The following is a 21,953-nucleotide window of genomic DNA, read 5'->3' as shown; positions in this document are numbered from 1 at the left end:
GACTGTTTGGAGCAAAATTGTAGATAGGACGTTAGTAATGATGTAAATTTTTCATGTCTGTCATATCCTGTACACTCCTTGAGGGTACATGGCAGGAGTTTGATGATGATAAAATTGAATCTATCCAAAACCTATAGAAGATCTCTACAGTTCTATATATCCAATTTCTTTCAACTCTTGAGAGTTGAAAAAAATTGGATATATAGGATTACACTATTTTTCACTTGGTTAGAGTATAATAAAATTAGTGTAATCCTTTATCCAAGTGTGAGCAAACAAAGTTTGCGCCTGAAAGCATCTTCAGGACCGGGGTAAGGTGGTACAACACCAGGGAAACTCGTTGCAAAGGTGGAGCAAGCTACCCACACTCCTATCTCAGTATCTCCTATAATGCAAAACACATCTCCTTGCGGATATGTCTAATGTTATGCATTAAGGGAAGGGCCACTACCCAGACTTGTTTCGACCTTTATTGAGGTCTCTTCAGTGGGCTTTACCCCGGTCCTGAAGATACTTTCAGGCGCAAACTTTGTTTGCTCACACTTGGATAAAGGATTAAACTAATTTTATTATACTCTAACCAAGTGAAAAATAAACTTTCAACATCTTACTCTAAATCCAGAGTAATTTATTAAAAAAGGGTGGCACACCATTTGGCAACTCCTATAGGTAGAGATGACCTGCTAATGCTTCTGCCTGGTATCTCTACTCCCACTGAAGAGACCTCAATAAAGGTCGAAACTAGTCTGGGTAGTGGCCCTTCCCTTAATGCATAACATTAGACATATCCGCAAGGAGATGTGTTTTGCATTATAGGAGATACTGAGATAGGAGTGTGGGTAGCTTGCTCCACCTTTGCAACGAGTTGTCCTGGTGTTGTACCACCTTACCCCGGTCCTGAAGATACTTTCAGGCGCAAACTTTGTTTGCTCACACTTGAGAGGATATGATTAACATACCTTTAAGAATTGGCACTTTCATGTTTAAATCAATCTTATGTGGGGATGTTCTTACACACTTTCAGCTGCCGTAGTTACATTGTTAATTAGATCACTCATTAATAGTGTATGCTCTTTGGTAATGTCAGTAGTAGTTCTACTGATTTCTGTCATTATAAAAAAGAAACCTAACTTACACTATTAACTCATCTCAAAATAAATTTAATAAATAATTACAGTAAACACCTTTACTGGGTAATAATAATTGATAAGTCACATTTCCTAGCAAATTCCTAGATTAATAACTATATCTAATACATTATAAATGTCCATATGCACTGGGAAACCCTTACAAATTTTCAAAAACCCCTGAGCTTACAGAACTCAATTTAAGAAATGATGATGTAATGTGTATATAAAAATAAACCACAAAAGCAAAATAGTCAATTATAGCAAACTCAGGGAGACCACAGAAATACTTTGTTTTACTGGATAGGTTGCTATAGTGAATTTTTTTTTAACATGGCAGGCATTATCTATGGAGTTTCTTTGGTTGGGACCTTTTTTTGGTAGTTGTTATGGTGGTGTTTGCTGTAGCGAGAATTGATTGTAGGCCACAGGTTCTATGAATATTTTCAGTAATGTTAACTACTATTTGGTAATGGTTTCCATTTGATAAACTGCAAATGTAGTTGCATTGAATTCTTGATCATGTTATATATCCAAATTTTTTTTTTTTACAAAATTATTAAGTTCACAACAATATCAAGAAGAGTATGCAATAATATACAAGCTGTATTGTAATTCATGTAACTTATTACAAAAAACACATCAATTCTCTCTCTCTCTCTGTGTTAAGTGCAATATTTATTATATTTTTCTTTAAAAGAGTTCTGAGTTTATGATAATCAGGCCAGTTGCTTAATAAAATATTTCTTTCAAATAATGATTACTTTTTGTTATAAACAGTAACACTCATCATCATTTGTTATAACAGTATAACTTCTTTATAACTGCTCTCTTGCACTATAATTGTAGTGGCCTGTACAATAATCTATCCTTGGATGACCTTCCATCTGTCAAGGAAGTATGGAAATGGATTGTGGGAACCAAGCTCGTTCAAGTAGTTGGAGCAGATTTTAATCCTCAAAGCAGTTTCCAGGTTTCTGTTTATGTGTCTCATGCAGATATTAAAGAAGAATGCAGAGAACTGTGAGTGGAAATTTTTTAAAATTAAAATTTGCCTTTTTTTTTTTTTTAATGAAAGTCTTGTCTTCAGAAGTTTGTAATCATTTCAGTGAAATTATGGAGACTACAACCATGTTAGGAATAATTACTTTAATTTCCCAATGTTTTAACCTTCATATTAAGGTCATTGACCTTTATATTATGACATATGACATTAACCTTAATATGAAGGTTGAAACATTGGGAAATTAAAGTAATGATTCCTAACATGGTTGTAGTCTCTATAATTTCACTGAAATGATTACAAACTTTCGATCAATAATTTTCCTCCAAACTAATCTGTTATCTGTTAAGACTCCAATATTATCAGATCTTATATTTCTGTCTTTTAAGGTACTTTTTACTGTATCAATCCATCTACATCTTGGTCTTCCTCATCTTTTTCCTGCCATCCTAGCAAAGAATGCTCATTTTGCTAATCTTCCCTCTCCCATTCTGTTTAAGTTACCATACTACCTGAGATCAGCTCTGCTAACACATTCCTGAATAACAAATGGCAAGTTCTTTCGTAATATCCTCATTTTTAATGCGATACTGCTATTGATGCCATCTGTTCACTCCCCTAATCTTTCTTAGAACTCTCATATCTGTGTTCTCTAGTCTTTGATCAAATGTTTTATTTCTAACCCATCTCTCAATGCATACGTTAAAATAGATTTGAACACTGTCTTGTATACAGCAATTTAGTGTTTTGAGTAATTTCTTTCTTATTCCATATAAATTTATTCAGCTGACTTCCTACCATACCAACTTTACTAATTCTGTTGTATATTTCCATATTTAATTTATTTATCATATATATAATTTATATATCATATTTAATCATCTTCACTAAATATTGTGCCTAAATAGTTGAAATGTTTTACTTGTTCTATAGGTTCACCATTCAGGATGCAGTTGATGTTTTCAATGTTTCTCTCTGTTTTCATTGTCTTTGTCTTTTATTTCTGATTTTTATACCAAATTTCTTACAACAGTTATTCATTTTAGTCAGGGAATCTTGTTCTGGATTTATTCAGAAGTATAACATTATCTGCATAAAATAAAGAGCTAAGATTAACAAACTAAGATATTGAATGACCAACAAGGACATGATATCTTACCAAAGTCTTCCCATGACTTTTGTTTAGAGTTTTACGCAGTGTGTAAAACTTACATTTTTCTCTCTATTCCATAAGAGCCCAAGCTTGCTTACTTGCTAGGAACTTTCTATATGCTTTCTTCTTTTCCTTGATTGCTTCTTTAACTTCCTGAGTCCACCAAGGAGTTCTGATTTTTCTGTACTTACAGAAAATTTCACCACATGCTTCTCTGACTGAATCAATCAATGTTTTCTTCAGGATTTGCCATTGAATCTCTAAGGTTCTTTAGTTCTTGTTTTCAAATTCTTTCATTTTTTTTCTTCAATGATGTTTGTGTATTTGAGTCCACAGTTCATCTCTGAAAGCTGCTCAACTTTGATTCATTTAAAAACTTTCTTACATGCTCTTCTTTTCAATCAGTTTTATCCTGCTCTGAACTAAAAGTGATCAAATCCTCTGTATATTCTTGTGTCCTGAACTAATGGGAAAATATCACTATCAACTATAACATAGTCAGTGAGACTTCTTATTTCTTGCATCTTCTCTCCATATGAATTTGTGAACATGTTTATTTAAGAATATGGTGTTAGTAATAACTAATCGATGTCCTGAACAGAAATCCATGAGGTATTTACTGTTATTATTAGCTTTGCACTTTTCTCCAAATTTATTACCAAAATTATTAAAAATGATTACCAAGCTACCACCAGCTTGGTAATCATGTCATACTCTGCTGTTTAGATCTCCAACAAGGACCAACTTTTCCTTTTTTGTTGAGCCAGCTCCCCTCCCCCCCAATGTATCAAAAAATTCCTCCATTTCCTCCATAAAGGAAAATTCCTTGAAATCCTTCCATTTAGAAACTTACTAGAAACTTTTTAATCTAGAAACTAAATATTGTGCTTTTTGTGCAAGCAGCTTCAGGCCCTTGATAAGTAGGGTGGTTGTCTGACTTACACCATTTACCCATGCCACAGTTGGATTCAAACCTACAGTATGTTGGTTATAAAGCCATCTTAACTGTCATAACAGTTCACTTAAAAATATAAGATGTTCAGAAAATTAGGTAGTGATGCTGTAAAACACCTGTTGAAGGTGTTGTAGAACAATAAACAATATATGCAGTGTACTGTTTTTTTTTAATATCAAACCCACATGTGCAAGATTACAAGACATATATTACTGCCACGTCAGGACAGTAGTCTTTAGGAAAGACAGAATGATGAGGGGAGGCTGTTCCATTGGGATAGATGGAATGAAAAAGGAAGCAAGCTATCACCAGCTTATAGTCTCAAAAGAAGTGGTAGAATGATGTTGGTGGTCAGTTTAGCAAAACACTGTCCAAAATACCTATAGAAGGGATATAAGGCAGAAACACAACATGTATGAAAGAGAGATTGGAGAGAATATGTGAGGATGGGGATCATCAGTTAATTAGATTGCCCTCTACTAGATAACAGAAGCATTCAGGGAGGTTTTAATTGCACCACCCAAATGTGTGAGTAGTATACAAAATATGGTTTAGCAGTTCTCTGGGAATTTTTTGGTATTGAGACCACATTATGATATAAATAAAGAGTTTACTAAAAATAGGCAATTAAAACCCAACAAGTTTTGTAAGTCATAAGACTTATATCATCAGGGGTACTGGTACATTTTTACACAACAAAAGCTTATTAACAATTCATTTCACATATTAGATGTTTTGATAACTTACAAATGGTAATCAAGATACAGTAACAAATTATGTAAGTTATCAAAAACATCTAATATGTGTAATTAATTGTTAATAGGCTTTTGTTGTGTAAAACATTTATGTACTCAGTAACCCTGATGATGCAAGTCTTATGACTTATGAAACCTGTTGGGTTTTAATTGCTTATTTTTATGAAACTCTTTATTTATATTATAATGTGGTCTCAGTGCCAAAAAATTCCCACAGTGTGAGCAGTATTTCAAAGTTGGGTGGATTTATGATTTTACAGTGTCAACAATTGGCATTATTTGTGCCAGAAAAAGTTAGCTCTGAAAGTCAGCCCAAGAAGTGAAATCTGATCATATTTGGAGATCTGGATATTATCTGGATATGTCTTATTGAGAAATAAGACAAGCCTGCATTTTGAGAATTGAAATTGGCAAATAGCAAGTAAGTCAGAGATTATGACATTAGTTATGGAAGATCTTGAAGTTTCAAATTATAGTGGACTACAAGGTTTGTCAAATAATGGAGAAGAATTCAGTTTAGTAAGAGAATGTCATTGATGTATAGGAAGAAGAGAGAGTAGGTGAAAGTGCAGAGCTCTGGGTAGCTCCAACATTGGTGAGGAAATCTGAGGAGAAGAAGCCTCCAGCATAACACTGACACATAGTGAGTGACTAGAAAGGAAGCTGGTGACCCAGGTGTAAAGAGAGGAAGGCAATCCAGAAAATGAAATTTTACTGAGTAGACTTAATCATCAAATGCCCCAGAAATGTCAAGAATAACCAATGAGTTTCTCCATACCTTTCCATGGCCTGTGTCCAAATATGGGTGGTTCAAATAGGGGTCTAATTGGTTCAGTTTCTTTTAAATCCTACTCTTGTATTTCTCACATTGCCTTCAGCTGCAACAGCCAAAAATAGTTAACAATGTATATCACATTCATAGTTTAGTGACTTACCACAACACAGTAGGTAAAAAAGTTTGTACTTTCTTACCAAAAGCAGTAGAAGCAAAAGTAGGTATTTTTGTCTCCATTTAGAGTAATTATAATGTAATCACAAAGGCACAGCATTCTATGAAGAAATTAGTATGAATACAAAATATTCAGAGCTTTGACAGTTTCTTTTAGTTAGCTGTATAATGAATCTATCTATAATCAGTGAATAAGTATAATATTCAAATTAACTATATACATGTTTCATTCTTTAAGCTTTGAATGTAACTGACTTTCCTTTATGCTGATTATGAAAATGTTAGGCATTTAATTAAGTAATAAACTTAATTTATCAAAAACAAAAGTTCTTGTAATAACTGTTTTAATAGATCAAATGTGCTAATGTGTTAGTGTTGCTGGTATTTTTACCACATGGCACAGCTGGTAGTAAAATTGTTTATTAAGACACTTAATTAGTTTCATGAAATTGATGTGTTTCCCATAATCAGGGGATAAAAGTGAATAAAATAAAAAGTTAGCTTACAAACATGTATTGATCACAATTAACTATTTGAAAACAAGAATAACAACGGAATTCATGCATGTACTACCTGGACATCTTATGGTTGTTGGCAGTTTTCATGCTACTGGTGTCTGCATGCATCAGATGTTTAATGAGAGAGGCCAGACTTAATGTAAATCATTCCTTGTTTCTTGTTGAACTGTTGAGGGTGTGTTTTATCATTTCATCCAACTCTTAGAACGCTCTTGAGTAGAAACTGTAATCTATGTGGATCATTTCCATTTATTTCCACGGTACAATTAGGAGGTTGATGTAGGATTTTGTTGACCAGTGTTCTGCTGCAGTCATTCTTCAGCAGGATGGAACTGAGGTAAGAGCTCTTAATTTCTTTTGTCTAAATTGGTGGATATTTTGTATGTCCTATCTCTTAGGATTTGTAGTCCCCACTTATCCGCGAGGGATATGTTCTCTCGCGGATAAGTGGGAGACCCCCTCCCCCAGTGAATACCTGAAACCACGGATAGTACTGAGGCCTATATATACCATGTGTTTTTCTGTATATACATACCTTTGATAAAGTTTAATTTATAAATTAGGCAAACTAAGAGATTAACAACAATAACTAATAATAAAATAGAACAATTACAACAATATTCTGTAGTAAAAGTTATGTGCATGGAATGTTAGCAACCTCAGTATACGATTTTTTTTCTTTCCTTATGAAAAAAACTTTTTCATAAGGAAAAAGTATAATCAAGACAGCTAGATGACTAACAGGCAGATAGTGTATACAGTACAGTGTGGATATGCTGGACAAAATGGTGATTCATGTCCCCAGCAGGATGTCAGAGATTTCATCATACTACTCAGAATAGCACATAGTTTAAAACTTATTGAATTGTTTATTTCTGGAATTTTCCATTTAATATTTTTGGACTGGGGTTGACTGCAGTTAACTGAAACTGTGGAAAGCAAAACCGTGGATAAGGGAAGACTACTGTACCAGTTTTTTGTGTCAGATGGCAATGAGATTTGGTATATAAGTATTGTTTGTTATGGGCTAACTTCCTTTAAACCAAATAATTGAGTTTGTTCTGTTTGGACACCTCTAAGATCATATCCAAAAATGGTCAAGACATGTTGATTTCCAACTCAAAAGATCCCAGAGTAAATATTGTTAAGGCTTGTTTCCCAAATTACTCAGAAAACAAGTTAGTAGTGGAAAAAGGGAAGGACCCATTGCCAACTCTTCTTCCATTCAAAAAATTCATCTTGGAATCTGTATGTGTTGCCAATACAATGCTTAAAAGTTCATCTGGTGGAAATACATCTTGGAGTAAATGTGTATTTTCTGCTCTTTGTACATTGGTAAACAAATTGATGATGTCTAGGTTTGTGAGTATATCAGTGGGTTCTATTAAAATGCCTTTTGTGTATTAAATGAAGTGTATCATGTTTTTTTTGTAAAAGAATGTCTTGCTATTGCAAAGGCTTAGTAGGTTTGCTTAGATACCTGGATAACAAGAAAGTTAGGAATACCTAGCATCTACTATTGGCTTATATATAGGTATGCTTATATATTTTTGGAATACCATAAATACTTGGGACTGGAGGGATGTCCTTGATATGTGTTGTTTTTGGTGTCTTCAGTTCAGCAGGTCTTTGTTCATATTATTGGTCCTGTGAGAATGACCTGTTGGGTTGTAGTAGGTTTAGTATAGGTACTTGCATCAATAAGCAAAATTAAAATTTTTTTCTTTGTATTCTGTGGCATTCATGATAACTTTTGTATTGCCTTTTTCTACTTTGAGACTACAATGTTTTTGTCCTTTCTAATATCTTTTAGAGCTAACTAGTTTTATTTTTATTTTTTTATGAAGTATGGAAGCTGTTTGTACATGAATAAAATCTGCTATGCCTTTTAGAACTCTCTGAAGTCTTTTCTCGACACTGGCTATGATATCCAAAGTGAGAGCCCTGCTTAGGGATAACACAGATTTGAAACCTCACGACAGAATGTTGAGTTCAGACTCAGATAGTGTGCATGTGTATCTGCAAGTGAGGATATATGAATGACTACTTTATTATGAGGTGGATGCTTACTGAACTTGTTTTATGTGATCAGGTTGTGTAATTTTTCTGTCATTCTTCCTTTGCTCACCAATTTGAGAAATCTGCATTCTTATGTGTGTGTGTTCCTTCAGTAAGGCTGTTGGCATTGTGTGTGCTTACCAATTTGAGAAATCTGCATTCTTATGTGTGTGTGTTCCTTCAGTAAGGCAACCTCTGTCTAATTGAATATTCTCATATTGTGGTAAGCACACACAATGCCAACAGCCATTAAATAACTACATAGCATGTGTGTGTTTTCTTTGTTATTGCTGTTTTCAATTAGTTCATTGTGATTGATATATGTTTGTAACTTAGTGTTTTAGTTTATTCACTTGTATCTCCTGATGATATGAAACACAGGAATTTCACAAAACTAGTTGATGTCTTAATAAACAATTTCACTTCAGTTATTCTGTGCGGTAAAAGTGCTGACAATGATATTGCATGATCTTCTCTTACTACAGAAGCCTTGTAATGGAAGTTCAAATGTCTCTTTAGCACATGGATTGAAAATATTAGTTTTTATTTTTGTTTTGTAAATATAATAATTGTTAATCGATTACTTTAGTTTTTAGAATTTTCTTAAGCCATTTAGTGCATCAGAGGATTTGCACACCACATTTTTAGAATCTGTCTTAAAATTTTATTTTTCTGTTGCTTTATCTGGTGAATTTTAAATCCATTGCAGCATTTTTTTAATGATGTTTATTTACTTTCAGCGAAAGCCAATGTCCCCTATCTTTTCCAAATCGGAAAAGAAAGAAAGTGAGTATTATATTATCAACAAGTTAAATTTAAATATTAATTTTGTTTAATTACATATATACTCAAGAAAAACAATATGTTGTATTAGGTTTAGAGATCACAAGATGGTGGTTGTCTGCCTTACTCTCTTCATCCAGATTCTTATTGAAATCACTGATAACCTTGGGCCAGTTTGTAATGGCTGTCCACCAGTCTTCAGTTAGGACTAAACCGCCTGAAACTTTTTTTCTTATTTTCTTTGGGGAATAAAAGGTGCTATCAGATTTTTTTTATTATTATAAAATATTGATAGTGAGAAAATGTTGCAGTAATTAAAAGCAATAAACTGGCTTTATCACTGAAAAAAAAAATTCCTTGGTTGGCATTGTTTGTAGAAATAAACTCCTGATTGTATTCCTTTTAAATATTTTTTACCACAGTTCTGTCACACAATTTATTAAATTATCTCATTTAATAAACTTTCAAAGTAATTACTCAGAATGTCCAGAATATCTTTATCTCTAGTTTTTATGTCAGGTTTATCATCTCTGATTCCTTTTACCTCTTACCTTCACATCTAAAGTTTTCTTAACAACCTTGAGAACATCCACCTCCATGATATTTATCTTCTGCATTCTTATTAAAATCCTATAATGACTTGTTTAACTACTTTTACACATAGCTTTCATTTTTCTCTGTAATCTCTCAGGATATTTGCTATTTAACTTTCTAGAAACATTTTGTATGCTTTCTGCTTTTCCAGGACTGCCTCTGTAATTTCTTGAATATACCATGAAGTTTGACTTTTCTATGCTTGCAAACAATCTCACTATATGCCTGTCTGGCTGAACTATTCAATATTTTCTTCAGAGTTTGTCACTGAGACTTTGTGAAATTTGGATTGTATTTTTAGACTTTCATGTTTGTTCAAATAATATATGTATGATCTAATATTCATCTCTGAAAGCTGCTCAACTTTGATTTTTTTTTAAAATCCTCTTACATATTATTTTCTTTCTATTTTGAATGGGCTTACAGGTTGATAATTCAAAAGTCATACTCTATAGAGCAAACAGGAAACCTGATATTTCTTATATAATAATATAGTTTATTGCTTTTATCTGTGATTCCCTATGGTATATTTGCTGAGGAATTTCATTTCTGCACTTTGAATTAGTTTTTCATTTTATTTTATTTATTTATTTTTTAATGACTCATGTAGGTTATAAAATTACATTTGAATGGTTTTTGGTTTCAGGCAGTTGGAGAAATTCTTGTTGCGTGAACAAATGAATGTGAATTGTTAGGGGAAACTATATATCTGGATGCGCCTATGGAAATGTCCTCATGGTTAGCCTAGTGGCTATGCTCTTCACAACCATATGCCTGGGAAAGAAGTGTCTTAGGTTCGATTCCCGTCGACAACGTGAGGAGCTTAAGGATCTTTTTGGACATGGACAGCAGGATTTTTTCCCCCAGTTTGTCTGGGGTTTTTCATCCCACAAGCAGGCAAATCGGCCCTGTGAACACACAGGCTACAGTTATAGGATATAGTACTCAATCCCTCATTAGAAGGGCTCAACCAGTCCTAAGGGGTGGTCTAAGAATTTGGGGAACCCCCCACATGAATAAAATAAATAAACTATGGAAATAAGGAGGGGAACTTGGTTCAAGATTTAACTCATGAGCCTAATGGTCAGTTATTTGTATATACACTGATGCCAGAAGCATTGGGAATAAAGACAAGAGGAAACATCCATGCCCACAGTAGTATCCAAACCTGTAGGCTATTGGTTGGAAAGCAGGTCTATCTATTTACAACTCCAGCAACCAGGCAAGAGATTTTGCACTGCCCATATCCCTTTGGTCCAAAATGGCCATCTTTTTTTTTCAATCAGTTGGTGACAATTTAGATAAAGAGCCAAAGTTGTTTAAATTCCTCAAGAATGAAATGAAATAAAAGCAAAGCTTATTTAACTTGGATGGAGCTCTCGTTTATAGATTAAGATGGTAGGCTAAGTTTAAAATTGGTTAATTAATAAACATGAATCACCAAAAACAAGGTAGTCATGAAATTATATTTAACATATTAGGAGTATAAAATTTTAAAGATACCTGGATTTTTTTGAAGATGAAGGTGATGTTACATTCGGTATGGAATTTGATAGTGGTGCCAATAAACAGTATTAGGTTTGAAATGACAAAATATAGACCAATTAATAAAAAACCTATACGAATGCATTACATGCCAGAGTATGATGATGTGCTGAATTGTTGTGCATTCTTACAGTTTTTTTTTCTTCAAATTCTTCTAACCAATTCTTCTGAGATCTGTAATTTTTGAGTCATTTTTATCACATCTTCTCTTTGGTTCTCATTCCTGCCATTTCATCTTATTCATTGGTTCTATATTTTATATCATTTTAAATATAATATTGTTAGCACAATTATCAAATTCCATGATAATATATAATCGTCTTCTTCATCTTCAAAATAATCCAGGTATGTTTAAAATTTTATACTCCTAATATATTAAATATAATCTCATTGATTACCTTCTTTTAGCAATTAGTTTATTAACCTTTTTTTCAATATCTGCCATTTTCATCTATAAAGGAGAACTCCAGCCCAGTTAAATAAGCCATATTATAAACATTTTCATTATAGAAGATAAATATCAGGACATTGGCAAAATATTCTGTAGGCTATTGAAAAATATTTCAAATAGAGGAAAAAGTACTATAAAAGAAATCAGATGGTACAGGTGATATGAAAATTGAAGAAATGGATATTCTGGATGTCTGTATATTAGATGAAACTATTATGTGAACCAAGCAGTGACAGAACGGTGGCAGGAGATGTCTAACAGGACTGTAGTCAGGAGTATATATAATCATAATTAACATCAAATTCCTGATATGTACCCTTGAGGGAGTGTTTGAAAGGAATAATAAAGACTGACTGAACAAACAAGAAAAACAAGTTAAGGAGAAAATTATGTATGGAGATTCAGTGATCAGGGGAGTACTTAATGAAAGTGTGACAAAATCCTGTTTCCTGGGTGCAAAAAATTCAGGATATTAGCCAACCATCTGGTTGCAAAAAGGTAAGCCGAAAGAAATTACTGTCTTGATTGGTACAGATGATTTGAGAGATGAGAAGTATTCTATGAGGAAGGATGTAAAGTAGTTGTTAGAAAGGGCAAAACTGAAGAGTGAGAAGGTGAAGATTGTAAGTCTCCTACCATGTTATAATAAGAGGCAAACTGAGGAGGGCATTGATAGCCAATGAGTCTGTATGCAGATTGTGCAGAAGGAATGATAGAATCTGTGGTCTGTGTTTGATGGAAGGAAGGATCTGTACAATTCCGATGGACTGCATCTAAATGGTTTTGGTGTTCGGTGTCTGTCTGGAGAGAGAGCTTTATTACTGAGCATGCTGAAGCACAAATTCCTGGAAACTTAAGCAGTTAGGGTAGAAGCAAGTAAGTTTGTGTGAAGGCACCCATGAAATGAGTGAGCGAGTGAGAATGACCAAGTGAGGAATCTAGTCTCTCAAGCAAAAAATATTGAATGGGGTAGTCAATTCAGAAAGTAAAGGTGGGTGGGGAGTCTAAAGAGATGCTGCAGTTTTTATATGCTAATGCCAGAGGTATCAGGAACAAGAGGGAAGAGTTTTTGGCTTTGGTTAGTGTAACCTTGCCAAAGGTTATTGGCATTAGTGAGACTTGGCAACAGCAGATAATGTAGTTACAGGGATAGAATGTGAAGGATTTAGTATTTTCAGGGAGGATAGAGAAGATAGTATGGGGGGGAGGGGTACTGCTGATGATAATGGATGAATTGCAGCCAAAAATATAGGAGATAGGTGGGAGGGTTACTGTTCATTTGAAGCATTCTGGTGTGAGGTTAAGACCAGTAACACAAAATATACAGTTGGTTGTTGCTGTAGGCCAAGGAGTTCCACAGATGATCTGGAAGACATTCATCACCAAATCAGCACAATGAGTACAGGTTGAGTGATTATTATGTGGGACTTAACTATGGAGATATAGACTGGAAGGAAGAAAAATCACATGGGGAAGGAAATAGAATATATACACCTACTAAGAGATAATTATTTAAGGCAGCATGCAATGGAGGGGACTAGGGGTGGGAGGGTGTTGGACCTGGTCATAGGATCAAAACAGCTATCCATACTAAGGTGACTACATTGCCTCCAATTGGTGGAAGTGACCATGTAGTCTTGACTTGGGAGATTGTACAACATGAGGAATGCTCTGTCAAGAAGGGTTATGTGTGTGGAACTACAAGGCAAGTGATTATGACAAGCTTAGAAAGAAGCTTAAATTTGTGCCTAATATTTGTGAAGCTTAAATTTGTGCCTTTATATTTAAACCAAACTAGGTGTGGTTTAAATATAAAGTTAATTACACCTGTCATTTTTAAATATTTTGCAATTTTTACGTCTATATCTTTTTCATTTTCATATATGATCATACATCCTAGGTAGTTAAATGAATTCACCTGTTCTAAGATCTTGTTATCTATTACTATTTTAGTTCTTGCTGGATCTTGTCCTTTAAAGGCCATAATTTTTGATTTTTCTTTTGATATTATCATACCATAATCTTTGGATATCTCATTTAGATCTAAAATAACTTTCTGTAGTTTATCTTCAGAATTTGTAATTATTATTTGGTCGTCGGCAAAGAGGAGAGTGTTTAAGGTTACTGTAGGAGAAAGTTTAATTCCTTGATGTAAATTTTTATTCCATTTTATTATTATTTCATTTAAGTAGATATTAAAAAGAGTTGCTGAGAGGGGACATCCCTGTCGGACTCCTTGGTTTATCTCTCGTATATGATAGCTCATGATTTAATCTTATTTGTATTTGATTATTTTCATATATACTTGTGATAGCTTTTAGGATATTATTTGGTATTTGTCTTTCTTTTAATATGTTAAATAATATGTTTCTTTTAATTTTGTCAAATGCTTTTTCAAAGTCAATAAATGCAATATGTGTTTCTACATTGTATTCTCTTCTTTTCTCTATTATTAATTTTAGGCAAAAGTCCAGGTCTATACATGATTGTCCTTTTCTAAATCCATTCTGTACTTCTAAAATAAAGTTTTCAGAATATTTCATTAGTTTGCTATTTAAGATTCTGCTATATATTTTGTAACAGGAATATAGTATACTGATACCTCTATAGTTTTTAGTGTCGTCTCTATTACCTTTTTTAAAGATAGGAATCACAATTGCTTTTTCCCATTCTATTGTGGGGTGGGGATACCAGTTGAGTAAATTTTATTTAAAAATAATAAGAGTCTTTCTTTGAATCTAGTTCCTGCATATTTATATAGTTCTGAACCTAGCTTATCTTCTCCAGGTGATTTTCCATTTCTTGTTTTTTTCAGGCTGATTTCTAATTCTTCTTTAGTTATTTCCTTTTCATTTTTATTAATTGTTTGCTAGTTGCCTTTTTTAAAATATTTGTCTGTCCACAGTTCTGTGTAGTAATTTAGAAATTCTTCTAATTTCAATTCAGTGTTTGATTTTATGTTTTCTTTGGTATCTGCATTTAAGTGTTTCAAAATCTTATATACATTGTGTCTTATTTTGTATAAATCATGTTCTAAATTAGAAACAAATTTGTTCCATGATTCTCTATTGTCTTTTTCTGACATCTCTTTTAGCTATGGCTCTTATTCTTTTATATTCTATTTCATCTTCTAAGCTTTTACTGCTTAACCAATTGTGATAGGCTTCTTTTTTCTTTTTGATTATTTCTTTGATTGTATCATCCCAGATTTTCAGTTTTTTTCCTTTTATTGTATTTTTTGGCCTTTCCTAAGCTTTCATTTGCTGCGGCATTTAGTATCGTTTTTATATTAAGCCATTCTATTTCTTCATTTTGTTTTATTTTATCTAGATATTGGTTATTCTTTGTTCATATAGCCATTGTACATTTGTGTCATTCAATAGTCTAGTTTTATAAATAAATGTTTCAATTTTTCTTTCTGTTCTTGTTAGTTGTAGCCATTTAGGTGGTAATCTTAATTTTATTTTAACAAGGAAGTGGTCACTGCTTATTTCATATCCTCTGTGAACTCTAACATCTAATGAAAATTTTGATGTATTTTCATTTAGTATAAAGTAATCTAATATTGATTTCCATCCTCTTGCTGCCCAAGTATATTTATGTATGTCTTTATGTTTATAGAAGGAATTCATTATTTTTAGGTTATTATAAACTACAAAGTCAATCAATGTTTTACCATTTCTGTTTAGAGTGTGTTCTCCATGTATTCCTATATTATTATTAATTTTCGTGTTTCCAATTCTTGCATTTAAGTCTCCTGCTAAAATTACGTAATCATTTTTATTTATTTTATTATATATTATGTTTTGTAGCTGATTATAAAAATCAATATTATCCTGTTCTCTGGAAATAGGTCTTGATCAGCTAAATGCCCACATAAACAAAGAACTTCTGTTTTCCAGTCCTTTACCTTCAAATACCTCCATAAATCTAAACCTTACCAAACTCTGTAAAAAAAAAAGAACCAAAAGAAATGCTCAAAGAAAAAGGCTTAAATACTATCAATTTTCTTTCATCCTCCAAATAGGTTATTTGTCATACCGATGGATCGTCAGACATCAATATGATTAATGGAGACGCTGGTGTTCTCCTTCTACTCCTGAAAGGTGAAAAACTTTCAATAAAAGTTGGATCTGGGAGAATCGCTTCCAATTTTACCAGCGAACTCTATGCAATAAATAAAGCACTTGAAGCCTACTTAAAACTTTCATCATCTCAACAGTCTGAAGGAATTATAATTTACAGTGATTCAAGATCAGCTATGAAGGCAATCAAAAATGGCAATATCAAGCTCACACAAGGCATCCATAAACTCTTAAATCAACTAAAGTATTTAGGAAAAAGTTGCATTTTACAAAGGATTCCTGCTCATGTAGGCATTGATTATAATGAAGCAGCTGATAAATTAGCAAAAGAGGCCAGAGAACTCAACCAAGAAACTCACATGATAACTCTTGCTGATGCCAATGCACTAGCAAAAGCTAAACTAATTCCACTGAAATCAGTGATACGACATCAAATTCTCAAAATCAGTGATGACAGAAAGACCACCACCACAATAGCAAGACTATGAACAGGACATTATAGAGGAATGAAGATCAATACAGATGATACGAGAACATATAGAAACTGCAACAACTGTCCCAATTCTCAACTGACACCCACTCACATCTTTACCTGTCCAGCAATTACAGCAGCCTTGCAAGAAATAGATCCTAATCCTGAACAACAGCTCTATACAAACAAAATCATCGACTAGCCAAAGCAGTACAAGGAGCACGTGGAAACATCTAAGACTCTTTAAAGGACAAGACAACTACAACAACAACAACATAGCTTTGGGAAGAGTTGGTCATGCCTTAGTAATTTACTAATTTTTTATAATAGAATAACAGCTGAGTTGGATAAAGGAAATGGCTACATGATGATTTTGCAAAGACATTTGATAGAATACCACATGGAACTCTATTACACAAATTAGAACAAATGGGGATGGATATGGCACTGGTTAAGTGGATAAGAGGGTAGTTACTAGAAAGATATCAAAAAGTGATATATGGAGGGGCAGAATCGAGGCGAAAACAGGTGATTAGTGGCGTGCTGCGAGGGTTAGTGCTGGGACCATTGCTGTTTAATTTTTACATAAATGATATAGGAAGTAACCCGAAAGGAAATATTCAGTTATTTGCTTATGATGCACAATTAGGTAGCGTAATAGTTAATCAAGGCAATGTGGAGAGCTTGCAAGATGATTTAAATAGGCTGTGAGTGTGGGCAAAAGATAAGGTGTGTCAGTTTAATGTGGAAAAATGTAAAGTTATGCATTTCAGGATAAATAGATTACAAGCTGTGTATCACGTTGATTGTACTATACTCCAGGAAATAAGATGAAGCTAGAGATTTAGGGTGGTGGTAGACAGAGAGTTAAAGTTTAGAGGACATATTGCTAAGCTTGCCCATAAGATTACTTGGCTATTGAAGAACACATTAATAAGTAGAGTTAAGGAAGTTGTTATTCCTCTTTATAAGGCCTTGATACACCCACATCTGCATTATTGTGCTGAAGTCTTGGTTGCCTATGAGTAAGCAGTGGAGAGGATTCAGAGGCGAGTGAGCAAGATGGTGAGTGGCATGTTCCCTATGAGGGTATATTGAGGGTGTTTGAATTGCAGAAGCTGGTTGATAGGAGAAAAAGAGGGGTATGATAGAAACATAGTTGCATAAAAAGTTTTATAGGATAGATGCAGGGGAAATGTTTCAGCACTTGGTTAGAGGGGGACCAGAACTAGGGGCCATCCCTGGAAGTTGAATTAAGGTATGGTTAGTAGAGGTTTGAGAACTAGATTTTTTGTGCTCAAGTCTTTTTGCTTAGAAAGTGGTGAATGAGTGGTTTGAGTTTCCAGAGTTAGTTGTGAATGCTTTGTTTGTTAATGTGTTCAAGAAGAGGTGTGATAGATTGCATGGATAGACTGGATCTCCCGTGGTGTCTTCAGACTCCATTGAGGTGCCATATAATAATAATAATTTATAAAGACTGGTCAAGAAGGTTGAATACTGAATGAATGATATAAAGCGCTCACAGTAACAATCTATAAAAAGGGAAATAAAACTGAACCTGAGAATGACAGATTAATTTCCAGATTGAGTTGTTCTAGGTTAGATTTATGCAAGCATGCTTGAGAAGAGGCTATGGAAAAATTGTGGAAGAGAAACTTGGTGAAGAACATAAAAAGGCATATCATCTTATTATTAAAATATTCTGGATCAGTGATAGTTGTAGAAAGTTTTTTAACTTGGTTACAAATGCAATTCAACTTGCAAAGAAATAATATTCTTGTTTAATCTTTTATCCAAGTGTAAGCAAACAAAGTTTTCACATGAATATACAAGCAGCCTAGTCAATAAATTTCGTAGTGAGTATTATCGTAAATTCATTGTTTTTGTTAGCTCACTTTTATAACATGGCAGTCAAAAGCAAATCATTGCATAGGTCTGAGCAGAAAACAAAGTAAATGTTGTCAATTTCTCGCAGGTACAGTGCTGTGAATGTAGTATGTATGCATGGGAAGATGTCATGGATATTTATGTAAAGAGGCTGAAGGAGAGAAAGGAATGAGTGTTGGTATGTAGGAAATATGATATTCTGATGGACCACGAGGCTTTCTTAAATATGAGTAGGGAACATGCTGCATCGTAACTGATAAGGCAGTTGAAGATTCTGTGAATGTTCAAAGAAAGTGTGGAAGTGATAACAAGGAAAAAAAATTTGACTGACAATAAAGAGGATGATAACGATGTTGAAAAACAGAGTGAAATTAATGATAAAGTGAGCAATAGTGATGTCAAAAAAACATAGTACAATTAATGATAAAGTGAGCAATAGTGATGTCAAAAAAACAGAGTGCAATTAATGGGGTGTGTGACAGTGACCAAGTATGTGTGATTGGCAATAAAATAGTGAGAGTGAATGATAGGGAATACAAATAGGATGCAAGATTTGAAAGCTGAGTTGGTGAAAATCAGGCAAGAGCTAATGCAGAGTGAAATGAAGAAAATTGGTGATATGTATGGAAGAGTGAAGAAGACAAAAAACAAATGATGTCAGTATCAAAAAAGGTAACGAAAGGCTCATGAGTCACATTGCATGGCAGTTCAGTTATTAGAGGTATGGTAAATTAGAAGATGCACAAGGTTTGTTTTCCTAGAGATAAAATGAATAGAGTAATTGAGGTATTGGATATGAGGAGTAAACAAGCAAAGGAGTTGGTGTAGTAGGGACATATGACTTGACTAGGAACAAGGAGAATGTAAGATTGGATATCAGGAGGTTGTCGAGAAGGATAAAAGATAATAGTGTGATAGAAAAGGTAGTCAGTGTGTTGCCCAGGTATGACAGTGATGAGATGAGGCAGAGAGCAAGAATTATGAATGATATGTCAGCAGAAAAGGGTGAAGCGAAAGCAGTGCAGTTAATGTGTGAATGAGTTTGAAGGAAGAATTAAATGTATAAGTGATTAAATGTATAAGGATTGCATACAAATGGTTTTGGTGTCCATCATTTGGAGAGAGTGCTGCTGGAAGGGAGAGTAATGAGTGCAGAGAATGAATCTGAGTGAGTAAGAAGCAATGTAAAAAAGATTGAAGTGGTACTTATGAATGAAGAAGTGGGTAGCATGAATGTTTAGAGAATGAGAGAACAAGGAAATGGGGAGATAGGGAAAACAGGGAAATACTGCATAAGAAAGATTGATGCTCCAAGATTATGTGAATCTGTATGTAGACAAAAAGGAAAGGGGATGATCTGGAATGTAGGAAAAACAGTTGGATCTGAAGAAAGTTCTGGGATGAGTAAGGAGAAAAAAAAAATGGCTTGAGGAAAAGTATGGAGAAGTTGCATCTAATAAGTGGTATCAGTGAAACTTGTTATAGTTACCGAAATGAACTGTTATGTTTGTATATGAATGAAAGAAGAATCAGAAACAAGGGAAATAAAATAGTTGCATTGATTGAGTTCATTCACCCAAAAATGCCTGTCATCAGTGACACATGGTTGGATGAAGGTGGCATTTGACAGAAATAGAGATGGAAGGGTATGATGTATTTCGTGAAGATAGAAATGATAAAACTGGATGTGGAGTATTATTGATGGTAGAAAAAGAGTTGTGTCCATGTAAGGTAGAGATTGAAGGGAGAAATAATGGTAGTGGTTTTGAGGCTGTGTGGTGTGAGATAGAGGTGAATAGAATGAAATACTTCATTGAATGTTTCTGTAAACCTAGTAATGTGGAAGATGGTGACCAGGAAATGTATAAGCAAATGGGAAAAGGGTGATCGTTATACGTGATTTTAATTAAGGCAAAATAGATTGGAATGACGAGATAGCAACTGGAAGTAAAGCAAATGAGTTTTTTCAGTTTTTGAGGGACAACTACCTCAGGCAGTATGTAAAAGAGGGCATATGAGGATTGAGGTTCTTGGATTTGATCATCTCATCAGAGGATGTTATTACAAATAAAGTGTCAAATCTCACTCCACTTGGTGAGAGTGACCATGAAGTGATTACCTTGGTGGTTGGCCATGTGAGGACAGAGTATATGTGAAACTACAAGGCTGGTGATTATGAGAATCTCAGCAGACAGCTTGCAGCTCTAGCATGGAATGAGGAGTTGAGTGGAAAGGAGATCAGTGCTGCTTGGTGATATTCATGAACTGTCTAGTAGAAGCAATGTTTAAATGTATTCAAAAGTTCAGAAGGTTAAATAAGCTAGGTGTGAAATGGATGAATGAATAGATTAAGCATGCAATACAGAGAATAAAGACATTATGGAGGCAACATAAGATGAATGATAATAATCAGTTCCATGAGGAATACAAAGAACAGACAAGGAGAGCGGTTCAGTTGTTATAGCAAAAGTTCAGTATGAGCAGCAGTTGGCAAATGAAACCAAAAAAATTCCTATGCAGTTCTTTTGATATGTAGCCAGGAAAAAAAAAAATAATGATTATGGTAGGATAGCATTGATTGTAAAAAATGGTATAAGGATAACTTATGCAGAGGATATAGTTTGAGATATTTAATGAGCAGTTCATAAAGGGCTTTCATCCTTGTAAATGTGACATCATGGAGAGTTTGAGAGCAGTGGATAATGAGGAAGATAGACTGACTGTGAGTGAGGAAGAGGTATATAGGGAATTGAGCATACACGATGTTTATAAGGCTGTGAGACTGGATAATATATCATCGCATATTTTGAAGGAATTTTCCAGGTATTTGACATCTGTCTTGGCATATTTGTTTAATATGCATCCTACATTGGCTAACGTTCCAAAGGAGTGGAAGGAAGATAAGATTATACTGCTTCATAAAGGAGGTGACAGAATTCAAGCATCAAATTATAGGCCAATCTGAGTGTCAGGCATTGTGTTTAAAAGTGTTAGAGTGGATGGTGAGATTCAGGATCCAGAATTGAGTTGATAAGAATGGTATTATCTTTGCTGGCACAGATTTGCTAAAGGAGGTCATGTTTTAGTAATCTACTTACAATAATGTGACAGCAGCATTGGATTTGGGAGATGGTAGTATACAGTAGTATACTTCAATTTTGCAAAGGCTTTTGATAGATTACTGCATGATAAGTCTATAGTCAAACTATAGCAGATGGGGTGTGAATATTAGACTAGTGCACTGAATTGGAGATTGGCTGTCTGATAGGAATCAACAAGTTGAGTATGGTGGAGCAATATCGCAGAAGAGGAACATCACTAATGGTGTGCCTCAGGGGCCTGTTTTAGGGCCATTGCTATTTAACCTGTATGTTAATGATATTGGGGAAGATTTGAAAAGGGATATAGAGTTATTGCAGATGATGCAAAGTTGGGACAAACTATGAGGAGTAGAGTAGATGTTGTGACCTTACAAGAAGACTTGAATAGATTGAGTGAATGGGTACAGGAGTGGGGGTGCCATTTCAATGTTACACAATGTAAGATTTTAAAATTTGAAAAATAAAGATGGGATGTAGAATTTACTTGTGATGGGTATATATTGATGGAGGTGGAAGA

General features: G+C 34.0%; 1 protein-coding gene across 1 annotated transcript in view; it reads left to right on the top strand.

Moving 5' to 3' along the window:
- The window catches only part of LOC150102160 (tRNA pseudouridine synthase Pus10-like), a 166,194-nt gene that overhangs the window by 41,461 nt on the left and 102,780 nt on the right, over positions 1 to 21,953 (top strand). Inside the window, exons 6-7 of the mRNA XM_090399825.1 lie at positions 1,977 to 2,150; positions 9,259 to 9,304. Of these exons, the coding sequence (XP_090255951.1) occupies positions 1,977 to 2,150; positions 9,259 to 9,304 (220 nt within the window). The remainder of the gene's footprint in view (positions 1 to 1,976; positions 2,151 to 9,258; positions 9,305 to 21,953) is intronic.

Source organism: Typopeltis vanoorti, chromosome 10 (assembly GCF_054136105.1).
Source record: "Typopeltis vanoorti isolate ZY-2024b chromosome 10, IOZ_Tvanoo_1.0, whole genome shotgun sequence".
Lineage (NCBI taxonomy): Eukaryota > Metazoa > Arthropoda > Arachnida > Uropygi > Thelyphonidae > Typopeltis > Typopeltis vanoorti.
Note: the sequence above shows the minus strand (reverse complement) of the source record. Positions and strands in the feature narration are given on the sequence as shown.